We start from the raw sequence: 14,146 nt of genomic DNA, 5'->3' as shown, positions 1-14,146 counted from the left end.
ATAAAGGGGTGAAAAAACACCCACAGCAGACACAGGCATCCAAAAGGGGAGGGTGGGTGGTAACAGAGCTTCAAAAGCTGCCCCAGTCACTCAGTCACTGGGTGATGTTGGCATCCACCCCAGACAAGGAGAACATGAGGCTGTGCTGATGCCCAGGAGGAGAATCCTTGTCCCTGAGCATGCAGCCCAGGAGGAGCATCCTCATCCCTGACCGTGCAGCCCAGGAGCAGAATCCTTACCCCTGATCATGCAGCTCCCACCTCAGCTCTCCCACAGAGATGCTTCACGTAACCACGAAATTTTATTAATTATATCTGCATCTGCTTTCACTGCTACAACTATACCCATCATTTCTAGCCTCTGACGCTGCTGAAAAACACTTCAAAACCTTCTATTTCAAAGCCTCAGAAATAGGAAAAACAAACAAAACAAGCCAGCTTGATTTACTGCAAGGAGTAAAGAACCCTGAAGGTTTATGTGCCCAGAGTGGGGACCTGACTAATGATGTTAATGCCTGAGGTTGGCCATAGCAGAAACAGCTCCTAATAAAAGCTTCCTGCAACCATTATTCTTTGACTAATACATGTTAAACCAGTTTCCCAAAAGGAATAGGCTACAGGAGTGAAAAGATGCATTTCTTTGGCAGGGAATATTCTGGCTCCAAGCTCCACTGCATGACTCCGGCTCTCCAGTGCAGGGCTGGAGTCTCAGGAGCTGCACCCACAACTCCCAGCCCCACCTGGGAATAGCCACAGCTTAGAGCTGCCTCATGCTGGACAATGAGGGTCATCTGCTGCTCCCCCCAGTCACCCCATTTACTGAGACCCCCAGCACAGCCAGGGAAAAGGAATGCTGAAAGAATTGTTTGCATTAGCCCCCTTGGCACACACAGAATCCATCACTTTCCTGGGCAGTCCTGCAGGAAGAGCTGCCTGGTGACCCCCAGCTTCCCTCACTACTGCACATGGAGCAGCACATACCAGCCAGATGGTTCAAACCCCAGAGCAGGGGGAGCAAACCCTTTCTCCAGCCCCCACAAAACAGCAGAGGGGTGAAGCTTTTGCCAGGAGCATTGCTGGAGCAATAACAGAGGGCTCCAACAAACCCTCAAGCCACCAGCAGCACAGTCAGTCCTTGGCAACCCCTCCTGCTGCTCACCCAGCAAAAGATTTCCCAGCCTGCCAAGGTTCCAGTGTTAAAGAAACTTTCCTGAACAGGATTATCCCAGCTGTTAAGGGTTCTGGATTGCAGTTTCCTGCTCTGGATATACTCCTAAAGCCACTAGAAATTCAGAGCATTAGATGTACAAGTTGCAGAAGTGACAAGTGCCATTGAGAAGATGCTGCCTTCCCTTTGGAAAAGGCTCCTCTACTGCTTCCCCCTCAGTCCCATGTGATGAGCAGCACGATGGAGGCCAGAGCCCAAGAGGAAAAGCCTTTCCCAGGGGCACAAGATGACTTTTCCACTCCTCTGTGACCCTGGGCTTGCTGTGCCAGCTCTCCATGCAGCAGCAAGCTCTCATCACTCGTTCTTGCCACACTGTTTTCTTTGTCAAGGCAAGCAGAGGCCTGGGACCGTGCCAGATCACTGGGCCCTCGGTAACGTGCCAAAGAAGTGAATGCCTCCCAGCAGAGCAGAGTACACACAGAAGTGATGGCCAAACGGGAATGAAAAGGGGCCCTAAACTTTACTCAGTGTGCAGAAGGTGTTTGCTCAGGAGCCAGAACAAAACCTTGTACCAACACAGCCTGTTCTGCCACCTGTGGGCAAAAGGATGGATGGAGACACTGAGTCCCAGCAGTGCAGGAGCCCTGGGGTGGCACAAAGCAGATGCCAGCACAGGGGAGTTGTCCCTCATCCCATCCTGCAGGTAACAGGGTCCCACAGAGCCCAGAGCCTGCTCTGCCAGCTCCAAGGTGTGCTGGTGTCAGAGAACACGAGCAAAGGGCTCTGAGCTCCTGCTCCTGAGCAGGCTCCAAAGCTCCACAGCCTTCACTCTTGCTGGCACCTCACCCCACTGGGGTCCAGCTGGTGATGAGGCTGTACCCAGCCCAGGGCTTCAGTGTCACCACACAGGAGCAGCATTTCTGCCCAGGGACAGGACAAGGCTTGTGTCACCAGCAGCTGAACTGACCCTGGGGAGCTCAGCACCACAGGCAGCATCAGCCTGCACCATGCTGGGAACCAAAAGAGCTGTTTGAACTCCCCAGGACACCCATCTTCAATGGTCTTCAACCCACCCAAAGCCTTTCTGCCGGACACAAGGCAGACCAGCCACGTGGGGACAGTGTGTGACACCAGGTTTGTGTTTGGCACAGCTCAGGAGTGCTGGGCAGTTCACACAAAGAGGGACCCCCAAAGGGCCCAGCACCTCCTCTGCCATGCTCAGAGATCCCTCTGCAGCATCTCACAGTGATGCTGGGAGCTCCTGCAGCAGGACAGGTTTGGCCCCACAGGTACTGAGCTGTTCCTTCCTTCCTTCAGGCAGAAATGCAGGGTGGAATTTGCCCCATCCCTCACCTGCTCAGTGCCAGACTGCCACAGCCTCTGGGACACAAGGAGTAACTCACACACTTGTAATGTCATCCAGTGCTGGGAAAAACTGGGGTTGGAGAGGCCGTTTAAAACCTGAGACTTGTAATTTATTTAACACAGAATAATTTGGGCTTTTTAAAATCCAAAATGATGGGGTTCTTATCACTGTGACATGCAGAGACCAACAGGCTGTGACATCAGCCTAAGCAGACGTGGCTCTGGCAGGCACATGGGTGTTCTCCAGGGCTGTCAGACCTCTCAGTCCTCTGCTAAGGAAGTTTTCCCTCCAGATTCTATTTGGAAATGCTTCATGACCTTTGGAAATTCGATTTAATTTTGATTTCTGCTTGTGGATTAGCATTTGGTCAGCAGGTTATCAGGCCAGGGGGAGCCACTGAAAGTTCAATTTTTTTTCTCAGGAAGTTAAAGTGGGAAGACTTTTCAAACCCAAAATATTGATTGTCACAAAGGAACAAGGTCCCAGAGTGGAGGCAGGACAGAAGCTCACCTTGAGAAGCATCAGAAACCAGAACCTCATTCCAAGCACTAAAAAAGTAGGAACATTTATTAAAAGAGTTACATGACAAATGTATGCTGACCTCCCACTCAGCACTTCATATCCTCCTGGACAAGGATGGGGACATTCACTTCAGAAGCCACATGCAACAAATTCACTTTTCCATTCTATCAGGAAAAATTTTACCTCAGAACAAATTTCCCAATTCTGCTGCAGCACCACATTCAACTGCTGTGACTGTGACCCCAAAATCACACCAGCTTCTCTAAATAAATGTTTGTACACAGAGCTGCCAGTCAGGTTTGCAAGTGTCAAACTGTACTCACACAAATGAATTCATTTTAAAGTATTTTAAATATTATCAAGAGCCTTGAATCAAGTTTAGTAAAAAAAAAGCAGATAATGCTGATCCTGGCATTCCATTCTTGCTGCTCTCTTCCTCTCTCTGCCCCCACAGTCCTCTCCATGCCTCAGGCTGCACAGCTCACACCAGAAACACGATCAGGCCCTGGAGGAGAGCAGGGAGAAACACAAACACATTATTTCCCATCAAGGGATGTTGGTTCACAACACACAGCAAAGACAGAACCCTCCTGCAGAAGTCCTCACGTCCAGTTTGTAATAAGGAGGGCACAGAACTCTTTGGGAGGTGTTGGGAAATATTCTGGCTGCTCCAGGACACCCCCAGGGTGATCAGGGCTGGAACTTGGGGCAATTCAGGATTCTTTGGATGGTGCCACTGGAGAGGGCTTGTCTGAATGCCTGGATCCACATCAGAGCTGCTCCCACTGAGTTCTTCAGAAAGAAAAGTGGGCCTGGACAGGGAACTGGGACGTGCCCCAGTGCCTGAGCACTGCTCATGGTGCAGCTGGGCCCACACCTTGTGTGGGCATCACATCCTCAGGAACATTCCCTGGCCAGGGAGGTCAGACAGAGCAGCCCTGTCAGTCTTTCAGGGATTGCGTTCTACAGCCCTTGCACACACAGGCAGCACCAGCAGGGTCCTGTGACCGGCCCTGGAGCCTCACAGGAGGGAGCAGCCATCGGAGCACTCACCGCTTTTATCTGGAAATCCACATTCACCAGGGGAATGCGCAGCACCTTGGGCAGAGGGATCCCCATGCTCAGGGCACCTGCGGGGACAGACAGGTCCTCAGCCCAGCACAGGGCTGCTCCAGGGAGGGCACAGGGAGCAGGGATTCTCAGCCACCACTGTGTGCTTGGCTTTCCTCAGTTCTCCATCACTGACTGCTGCCAGAACTGATGCTGGGGTGGGATGGTGCAAATATAAGGCTGGACTTTTAACTAAATCCTCAAAATTGGGATTTCAGGGTTTTAATGGCTCCAGCACTCCTTATACATCTTCCAAACCCACCCACCCACACACACACACACAGAGCTCCCTCTTCCCTCCTTGCCCACAACTCCAAGTGCTCCCATCATTGCAGCCATCCAGGTCACCTTACCATTGATGGCAGGCATGAACGTTTCCACAAGCAAATTGCTGCAGTGGGGCTTCAGGGTGGAGATCTGAATCAGAGAAGGAACAACCACATGAGCAGCACTGCCTGGCCCACACCAGCAGCAAGCAGGACCCTTGGGACTGCAAACCACTGCCCACTGACACAGCAAAAGAACAGTCCCTCTTCTCTTTGAAGTGAATCTACTTTTCTTCTCCAATTTGTATTCAGTCCTTCCTTTAGAAAAACTTCTGCCTCGTGACACTTCTGCTGCAGCTCAGTGTGAGCTTTGCCCAAGCAGAGGTGAATAAACAAACAGATTTCAGCTTTACATTTTCTTTATTAGAAAAGGCAGAAGGGAAAAAGAAACCCCAGCAACAGAGGAATTGCTACAACCTACACCACAGAGCAGCTAACAGCTCTGACCATCAGCAGGGGCAATCCATCACAGCATCCCACAGCCACTGCCTGGCTCCCTCCCTCCCCAGGAGCCACAGGACATCATGCTTGGCTGCTCTCCCTGCCCAGTAAGGCCCAGACTAGTGTTAGAGACTTACATTACTGATGCCAACATCAGAAGACTCCAAGGAGAGGGAAGTGCTGCAGGGAAAGGAGAGCAAAGAGCAGGTCAGACGCCAGGCACCAGCCAGAGCTCACAGCCAGACCCAGCCACCTCCAAGCACACTCAGCCCCTGGGCACAGACCCACAAAGGGACACCTGCATTGTGACATGAAAAACAGGGGCTGGCTCACTTGCAAGAGAGAAAAGAAAACAGGAAAATAAAAGCTTAACCTAATTTTAATTTGCTTGTCAACGATGCAGCACCGCAGCAGGGCACACACAGCTCCTGGCTGCACCTTCCCTCTCCCTCCCTTCACTTTCAGGAAGGAAACAGCTCCTGCCCAGCTGGGAGCAGAGCTGCTGGAACCCCGTGGCAGGGGGCTGGAACTGGGTGATCTTTAAGATCCCTTCCAACCCAAACCATTCTGTGATTCTATGTAAAAGCACACAGTCTGGTGAATTTGCTACAGCTCCTCATCTATCACTGCAATCACACAACTATCCATACCTAAAATGGATGCTTTATTTCCACTTTCAATTTCTCTTTTCTACTTCTATTGAATCTTGTTATACCCTTGTCTATTGAATTAAAAGCCTTTTGACGCATTTCTATTCCCTATATCGCTGCATACAAGCTATGCCAATTTTGCTTCTAAATCCAGCTCTTTGACAACCTAAATGGCCCAAAATCCTCAAACCTCCTGCTATAAGGAATGCTCTCCAATCTTTAATCATGCCTTGACTGGCATTAATGACAGCACTTTCCTTTACTGCTTTATCATTCATGTCCAATATCAGGCATTTCAAACCACTGCCCAGGATCAAAGTCAAGCTGACAGTCTTGCAATTATTCAGGTTACCTCATTCCTCCTTGTTATAAAACTGACACACTTTTCCTCCAGCCTCTTAAAACTTTCCAACTGCTGCAATCCTCCCTGAACTACCCCATCCACCGTATGCCATCAGTCAGGTATGAAATTCTCACATTCAGATGAAATGTCTGGTTTACAGACACAGAAAACATTTTAAGGCAGGAGCCCCAGAGCCAACATTGCAGCACAGAGAATGTCCCCACCTGTGTGAGGGGACAGCTCACCTGCCCAAGGCCAACTGCAGCATCAGCCTGCCCCCAACAATGGACACACGGACATTTAGAGCAAGGTCCTGCAGGCAGAGAGGGAGAGGATCAGCAGATGGAAACATCCCCATCCCAGCCACCTCTCACCCCAGCTGCACCCCTCTGAGGCAGCTCCATCCACACTTACAGCCTTCAGCAGCAGGAAGTTGAGGATGGATCCATCTAAGTGGTTACCAAACAGCTGAATCAGGACTGACAGCTTGACACTGGCTTTGTTTTCTTCCAAGAGGATGAGCGGGTTCCCTCTCAACACCAGTTTGATGCTCAGAGGACTGGTCCCACTGCAGGCGGAGCACTGTGGGAATTGGGGGGGCATGGAGGTGGCTGCTGGCACCCCACACACCAGCCAGCAGGGACTGGCAGTCCCTGGGCAGACTCTCACAGCCCCATGGCTCCACAGGGCCTCCCCAAGGTCACACACACCCTGGACAAGCCAAATTACAGGTCCAGCAGCATGGATCAGCTCTCCATGCTGAGGGCAGAAGGGATGAGGAAGGCAAGGTGGACACAGAGGGGGCTGTGGGTGTCAGAGGGTGCCCAAGAAATGGGATACACAGGAAACAGGAGATATTTGTCAGCTTTCCATGGCAATGGCTACAGGCTGAGAGAAGGCTTTCCCCATTCAGGGAGCAGGAGAAGGCTGGAACAGACAATGGCACACAGGAGAGCAGGGCAGGGCTGTGCAGAGCCCCAGTCCCTCTCCCATTCCCATCAGCTGGTCGGGCAGCAGGACAGGCTCAGGTGCAAGAGGAGGGGAGCAGGAGACAGGGGACCTTTGTCAGGGGCATGATGGCACATCCAGGTGCATCCTGGAGAGCTTTACACAAACCCCTGAGCCAGAGCAAGCTGCTCACCCCAGCAGGAGCGATGGTCCACACGGCCTCGCGCAGGCGGCTGGCACCGGAGAACTGAGGGGACAGAAAACAACAGCACCCATCAACAACCCAGCACCAACAACACCCATCCCACAGTGCCCTGAGCCCCCCACTCTCCCCAGTGCTCTCTGGGTGACTCCTGGTAGTTGTTAAGGTGGAAGGTGATGCTCCCCAGAGGCTTTCAACACCTGCCATGTGTGGACCTCAACACTTCCCATGGAAAGCAGAGATCAGAGGCATGGGAAATGCAAACACCCAGGGGATGGCACTGCAGACATGCAATGTCTTTTCTCTGTGGCACTTTGCAGACTCTTTGAAAGGCTGACAGCCTGCAGGAGTCCATGGCACAGGCAGTGCACAACTGCTCTCCACTGGTGTCCCCAGGGGTGTCCTTGCAGACAAGAGCACAGCTGGGCAGTGCAGGTGCTATTGCAGCTCTCTGAGAAGGGCAGGAGGGAGGCAGTGCTGGGGTCAGCACACACACAATGCACACAGCCAGGGACAGGCACAAACAGCCCTCCCTGGAGCCGTTACCTGTCCCTTGTCACTGGCTCCAGCATGAAACACTGCCCTGCTGTACTCACCACGTCTGGCGTGCAGGGGAAGGTCTGTGGGGGCAGCTGGAGCAGCAGGGACAGGACTGCATTGAGGAAGCTCTGGCGCATCACCAAGAGCAGCAGCCGGTCCATCAGGGGAGGCAAAGCAGAGGGGGACGAGTCGTGGGGGATGGTGCTGCCTCCCACCTGCTTCACCACGCCCTGCAAGGAGAGGTGACACGGGCATCAGCCCTCAAAGCCTCGAGGCACGGCCAGATCTCACAGGAGGGCAGTGGTGCCAGATGAACATCCCTCAGGAAAGCACCAGACTCGAGCAGGTGACTCTGTCTCATAGATGGAAGGAGCTGACAAGGGTGAGCCAGAGTAACTGAGGTGCCATTAGCTAGCACCAGAAAATTTATTACTAGCTAATAAGAAATGTTATTATTAGCTAATAACACACTGTCCACATCACAAATCAGTGCTTCACTCCATCCCTGAGGTCTCACTCCAAGCTCCGAGGGGTGATGGGGCTGCATGCACACAGTGATCCCAGACCTGCCCCAGCCACCCTCCAGCTGCACAGACACCCACACTGACACTGGCTTTTTGCTAGGGAGACTGGTTCTGACCATCCGGGGGGGCTGGGGGCAAAGGCTCCTCCCAATGAAGTCATTTCACCAAAGTTAGTTCAGCAGCATGGGTTTCACAGGCTGCACTGTTTGCTATCACAAACTCCTCTTTAGTGCTCGTGTCCCACTGGCTTCTGTCCAGCTGCTCGCTTTTTAAAGCTCTCCTGGTAGCAAGCAGCTTGCTTTCTGTTGTTTGGGGTTTTTTTCCCTCACAGTGAGACAGAAGTAAAAAATGTATCTGTTAGCCTGGTTCAGCATTCACCCATTGCAGAGACTGAACAGCAGAGGCAAAAAGCACCAGCAGCAGGTCTGCAGGGCAAGAGAAATGAAGAGAACAGCTCATGCCATGAGAAGGAGAACTGCTCATCCCAGCAGATACATCCAACAGACACAGCCTGGGGAAAACTCAGGGTGGGTTGGCATACAGAGCACAAGAAGAAAAGCCCACACAATCACTTGGTGGTGATTTGGATAAAGATCTAAGCATTTGGAGGTGCATTTCCAGGACAAATCATTAGCCCAGCTCCTCGTGGGATTCTACAGCTCCCACGGGACGAGGAATGCACAGCCAGGTTCCCAGGGTCCTGCTGCCCAGCATTAACTTACATCTAAATCCAGCCCAAGGAACTTGCCAGAGGTGTAGGGGATGCTGGCCAGCTGGTAGTGGATTGTTCCTGCTGTGCCCACCGGGATCACGGCTACACACAGGGAAAGGATTGTTACAGCACCGGGAAATCAGCAACAACACAACCTCCCCTGGCCCCCACACCCTCAAACAGGCCCAAGCATTCAGGGCTCAGGGGTGCTTGCTGATACTCCAAAAGGCCAGGACATCCCCAAATTCAGCTTGGTGGGATCTGCCTTTGGGATATAGCACAAAAAGGGCATCAAAGACAATAAGAAAAATCCAAAGGTGATGCATAGAAATGGAATAAGGAGGGCTTAGGTGGGAGCAGCTCATTGGAATGCTGGGGTGTGAGTTCCAGGCTCACCAACAGCTCTGCAGAAGTGCTGGACTTCTCCTGATGCACTGATGGACTTGGTGTGGGTAAATGGGTCTTGTTCCCACTGTGGGAAACACGGGGCAGCAGTGCCTCACCCTCCACAAGCAACTCACCATTGAGAGTGCTCAGGAGATGGATGTTCACAAGGTTCATCACAATATCCACCACGGGGCAGAGCTGCAACACAAAGCACACATGGGACTGCTCACCCCCCTCACCACCCACCCTGCCCACAGGCCCTCCTTTCCCCACCAGGGAAAAAGCTGCATGGCAATAGACACAGCTGGGGTGCTGGGAAAGGCTTGGGGCACTGCAGCATCCCTGGAGATGTGGGACCACACTGGAGGGGAATGTTTTGATCTGAGGCATAGCCCTACAGACAGCAGTGATGTGGGAGAGCAGCACAGAGAGGCAGTGGATCTTGCTGTGGCCTCACAACCAGTTTTTCCCGGTATCTCCCAGTATTTAACCAGTTTTCCCCCAGTATTTCTGTGCCTCAGCTGTGATAGGAGGACAATCCTCAGCCATACCAAAGCGGGCAGAGTCGCTGTCAGCTGGCGAAGCACCAGCTCATTCACCGACAGGGTGAGCAAGCTGGAAAAAAAAGGGAAAAGAACTCCAAATCAGCACAAACAACGCTCCAGGACAGGAGACAAAAAGATCTCCAGCCTTCATTTTGCATTCTCCTACACCCTCAGTCATCCCTTCAGGGCCAGTGCTGTGGCTGATGCTCACCAGAGCAGGGGCTGGAGATACAATATTTTATATATATATATATATATACATATATATATATGTGTGTGTGTGTGTATGTATATATTTATATATATATTTATTTATATATTTTATATGTATGTTATGTATATATATGTTATATATGTGTGTGTTATATATATTTTATATATATATTTTATATATATATATATATATATATATATTGTCTCCTCACTTACTCCACTAAGGAGAGAATTTCACTCATTGCTGAAAATCACAGAATCATTAAGGTTGGAAAAGACATCCAGACATCTAAAATTATCAAGTCCAACCATCAGCTCTGCACCACAACCATGTTCCCCACTAAACCACATCCTGAAGTGCCATGGACACATTTTTTAGCACTTCCAGGGGTGGTGTCTCTACCACTTCCCTGGGCAGCCTGTTCCAGTGCTTGACAACCCTTTCTGTGAGGCAAATTTTTCCTTCAGCTCTCAGGGAGCTTTCACTGCATGAAAAGAGCGAGCCTCTCACAGTCTAACCTTGTGCTTGGTATCTCCCTCAGGTATTTAAATCAGTGCTGTAGTTAAGGGAAGAGGGAGCTGTTAGGAAATATCTTCATGTTAGTTACTGGGAACAAACAATTTGCATCTGGAATAACAAGAGGAGAAATCTGCTGTGTGACATTTCCACACTGCTGCTGAACAACTCACTCAGGACCTGTGATGCCTGCAGCAGCACAGAGGCAGTTTTGTCTGATAATCAATATATTTCTGGACTGTTGAGCTGGCAAGACCCAGACAGCAGGAATTCATAGAGCACCTCTTATTTATGCCCAAATTCTGCCTACAAATGGATCTGAGGAGCTGCCATGAAGTCATTTGTGTATATCTACATTTCCCTCACCCCCCTAGGAGTTCACTTCCTGCAAATCATCACTTTAATCCTGTTAAAAATCAAACCATGACCCTCAGAGCAGGTGAGTTGTGTTCCTCTGTTCACTCACACAGCATTTTTCAAATCAGCTGCTGCACTGATTGAAATATAATGCATAATGCAAAAATTAATTAGGAGAATTTAGATGAACCTGAAAAGTAAGTAATTCAAAAGCAATAGAAGAAAATATTTCCCATTATCAATTTACAGCTGAGTTCATCAATACATGAAGTCAGCAAATCCTTGCTGTCAAGAATTTAATAAGACTGAGCAAGAGATGGGACATTTGCATGGAATTACACAGAACCACAGCAGTCAGAGGGAAACTCCACATGCCAGGCATGGGACAGCAGCCAAAGGCAGAGTACAAAACCAGGGAATGTAATGGTCCTGTTTTCCTGGAATCCTCCCAGCCCCATTACTCCTATCCTTTGGATATCAATTCTCCAGCTAAGTCTAGAGAAAGTGTGTTGGGAAAGGTACCAAACCTCATGCTTCACATCTTAAAATTTCCACAGGCAAACAGGGCAAATTAACCCTCATCCCACTGATGCAATTGGCATTGGCAATAGGGAGGAAATTCCATCCCTGAGGCCTGGCTCTGTACCAGCGAGCACTGTCTGTGTCCTGGCACACTGCACATATCAATAAAGAGGAGAGGATTGCACATAATAAAAACATAAATCCACAGGCACCTACCCAGAAAGGACCTTGATCTTTATGGCCCCAAGAATGCAGAGGCAGTCTTCAGTGACAACCTGGAACGTGCCAGATTCAAAATTCGTGCATTTAATGTTTGCAGTAATGTTCACCTCCACTAAGATATCAATGAGTTCTGAGAGCAGGCCGACCAAGCTGCAAAAAAAGCAAAGGGGATTATTGCATCTCTCAGCCTCTACACACAGAAACTCACCAAAGCCAGGAGAAACAGACTTCTCCATTTCCTGCAATGCCACAGGTCATCTTTTGGTGTGACTGTGTTCAAAGGGGTCTTAGAATGAGGGAAGAGATGAGGATCTGACTCCATGTTTCAGAAGGCTTGATTTATTATTTTATGATATATATTATAATAAAACTATACTAAAATAATAGAAGAAAGGATTTCATCAGAAGGCTAGCTAAGAATAGAAAAAGAAAGAATGATAACAAAGGCTTGTGGCTCGGACAGACAGTCCAAGCTGGCTCACTGTGATTGGCCATTAATTAGAAACATCCAACATGGGCCAATCACAGATGCACCTGTTGCATTCCACAGCAGCAGATAACCATTTTTTGTATTTTGTTCCTGAGGTCTCTCCGCTTCTCAGGAAGAAAAATCCTAAAGAAAGGATTTGTCATAAAACACGTCTGTGACATTTTGGTGTCTGTTTTGCTCTGTGACTTTATTATAGGTAACAGACACTTCAAAATCCTTAAGAGATGCAAAATATGCCAGGGTAGGGGCTTCCCTCACTGAATCCCCACTCACCAGTTGCCTCTGAGCTGCAGCTTTGCCCCGATGGTCAGCTGGACCCCGATCCCTGGCAGCAGCACCACCGACAGCCTGGGCACCCGGACCTTGATGAGGTGCAGGCTGTGAACAACAGCGAGGGCTGGCACAGATTAAAAACACCTCCCAGCAGCTGAGCAGCTGCACCCAGGGAGGACCCACAGCACCCACAGCTCCCCAGACACCTCCAGATGGAGGTACAAGGGTCAGGGACAGCTGGCTACAAGAAGCCTAGAACCAGACTGGGGTGGAAGCTGACTTTGGAGAGCTGTCTGCTTTTTCCCTCTGTGGTGCCTTTTGCCTTTCTCAGTGCTGCCAGGCATTAACAACACCACCAGAGCTATCACTCTGCACCTACAGCCTGCAGGGTCCCTTGCTGGGACCACACTAACATTGTTGGGTCAGAATTTCAGTACCACAATAAACCAAGGATATCAGCCCAGGCCAACCCTGCCAGGGACAGCTCAGCTTGTCGTGTTCAGAAGTGATGCTGAAGGAGCACTCACAGGGAAGCACTTACTCTGTGATGCTGGTGGGAGAGCTCAGCTGACTCCCTTCACCCATGATGTTGGGAACCACGAGACCCTGCAGGTGCTGGTGGATGAGCCCACTATGAATTATGGCATCTGAGAGAACTGGAAAACATCTCTGTGTGAGGACCAGCCTGCAGCAGTGACCTCTCCCGCCTCAGACAGACCCATCCGAAGCCCTTCCACTCCCCAGGACTCCTCATGGAGAGACATCAGCTGTCTCCATGCAGTAAAATAACACACGGATGGTATTTTACAACTTTGGTGCAACAAACCAAAGCTGCCCTTGGTGAAGTAAACAGGAAAGCATCCCAGACTCCAATTCAAACATCACAGCTTGGCTGTGCACTGCCAGGAGAACCAGCGACCCCACTCAGAGGCTGGGTTCCACTCACAACTCATCTCCCCTTTGTCAAAGAGGTTTTTACTTGTTGATTTTTGCCTGTTTATTTTTGCTTTCGGCTTTTGGAGTTTTTTTAGTAGAAACAACTTGAAACAAGCCTGAACGTTGCAAATATTAATATGTCTGCTACTTCACAGCAGCTGTTTGTCAAACATCAGCTGCTCCAATATGGAAATGAGAAACTGAGAAAAAAAGAGGAAATAACCCAGATCTAGCCCTGAAATTCTGTGTTGCTGCTTGGAGCTGAAACGTGCCCCAGTTCTGGAGCAGAGATTTCCCTGCCCCATGAATCTGGTGATGGCTCTCAGGGGCTCTGAGCAAAGCCTGCAGCCCTGAGGAATTATGAAATAAAGATGATGGGGAGTAAAACTCAGGAAGTTTTACGCCCCACAGAGCTTTCAAAGCAAACACAACTTGGAGGTGTTTTTTGTAGTTACCATTCTGCATCGCCCGCGGGCTCACAGCACAGGACAGGCCAGACAAGACTTCCTGCGAGGGTGAGAGGAGGCCACAGAAAAATATGATCCCAAAAAGCTTCAAAACCTTCATCTCCAGAAGATTCCCCTGCTGGCAATGGAGACATCAGAGGGGACAGTGAGGAAAAAACTCTCAGAAGCGGCCCCAGTGTCTTTATGAGGAAAGAAGTCAAGAAAGGAATCCCTCCTTTACTCTTTATCTGGATCATAGGAGGCTCTGTTCAAGCCCAGAGCAACAGAACCTTCTTCATGTCCACACACATGGACAGGCTCCATGTGTGGGTCAATAAAAGCCCTTTCCTCATCCCTTGTGACTGGCCCAAAATGTTCACACAAAAG

At 50.0% G+C, this 14,146-nt stretch overlaps 1 protein-coding gene across 1 annotated transcript; it reads right to left on the bottom strand.

Moving 5' to 3' along the window:
- Positions 1 to 3,536: 3,536 nt before the first annotated feature.
- LOC131090903 (BPI fold-containing family B member 4-like) lies at positions 3,537 to 13,880 on the bottom strand. Its single transcript, XM_058036569.1, has 15 exons — positions 13,769 to 13,880; positions 12,919 to 13,033; positions 12,378 to 12,482; positions 11,609 to 11,764; positions 9,790 to 9,853; positions 9,373 to 9,436; positions 8,862 to 8,953; positions 7,672 to 7,845; positions 7,067 to 7,120; positions 6,340 to 6,507; positions 6,171 to 6,238; positions 5,070 to 5,112; positions 4,519 to 4,582; positions 4,109 to 4,185; positions 3,537 to 3,560 (listed from the first exon to the last, which is right to left on the bottom strand). The coding sequence occupies exons 1-15, from the start codon at positions 13,878 to 13,880 to the stop codon at positions 3,537 to 3,539; spliced, it is 1,380 nt and encodes a 459-aa protein (XP_057892552.1).
- Positions 13,881 to 14,146: the final 266 nt, after the last annotated feature.

The sequence above is a fragment of the Melospiza georgiana genome, chromosome 17 (assembly GCF_028018845.1).
Source record: "Melospiza georgiana isolate bMelGeo1 chromosome 17, bMelGeo1.pri, whole genome shotgun sequence".
Taxonomy (NCBI): Eukaryota; Metazoa; Chordata; class Aves; order Passeriformes; family Passerellidae; genus Melospiza; species Melospiza georgiana.
Note: the sequence above shows the minus strand (reverse complement) of the source record. Positions and strands in the feature narration are given on the sequence as shown.

Bases quoted from the DNA above. Each gene is read 5' to 3' on its own strand.
- LOC131090903 (XM_058036569.1), bottom strand. From the start codon at position 13,880: ATGAAGGTTTTGAAGCTTTTTGGGATCATATTTTTCTGTGGCCTCCTC. The intron at 11,765-12,377 runs GTGAGTGGGGAT...CTTTTTTTGCAG, and splicing joins CTGCAGCTCAGAGGCAACTG to CTTGGTCGGCCTGCTCTCAG. The intron at 9,854-11,608 runs GTAGGTGCCTGT...TTTTTTTTCCAG, and splicing joins AAGATCAAGGTCCTTTCTGG to CTTGCTCACCCTGTCGGTGA.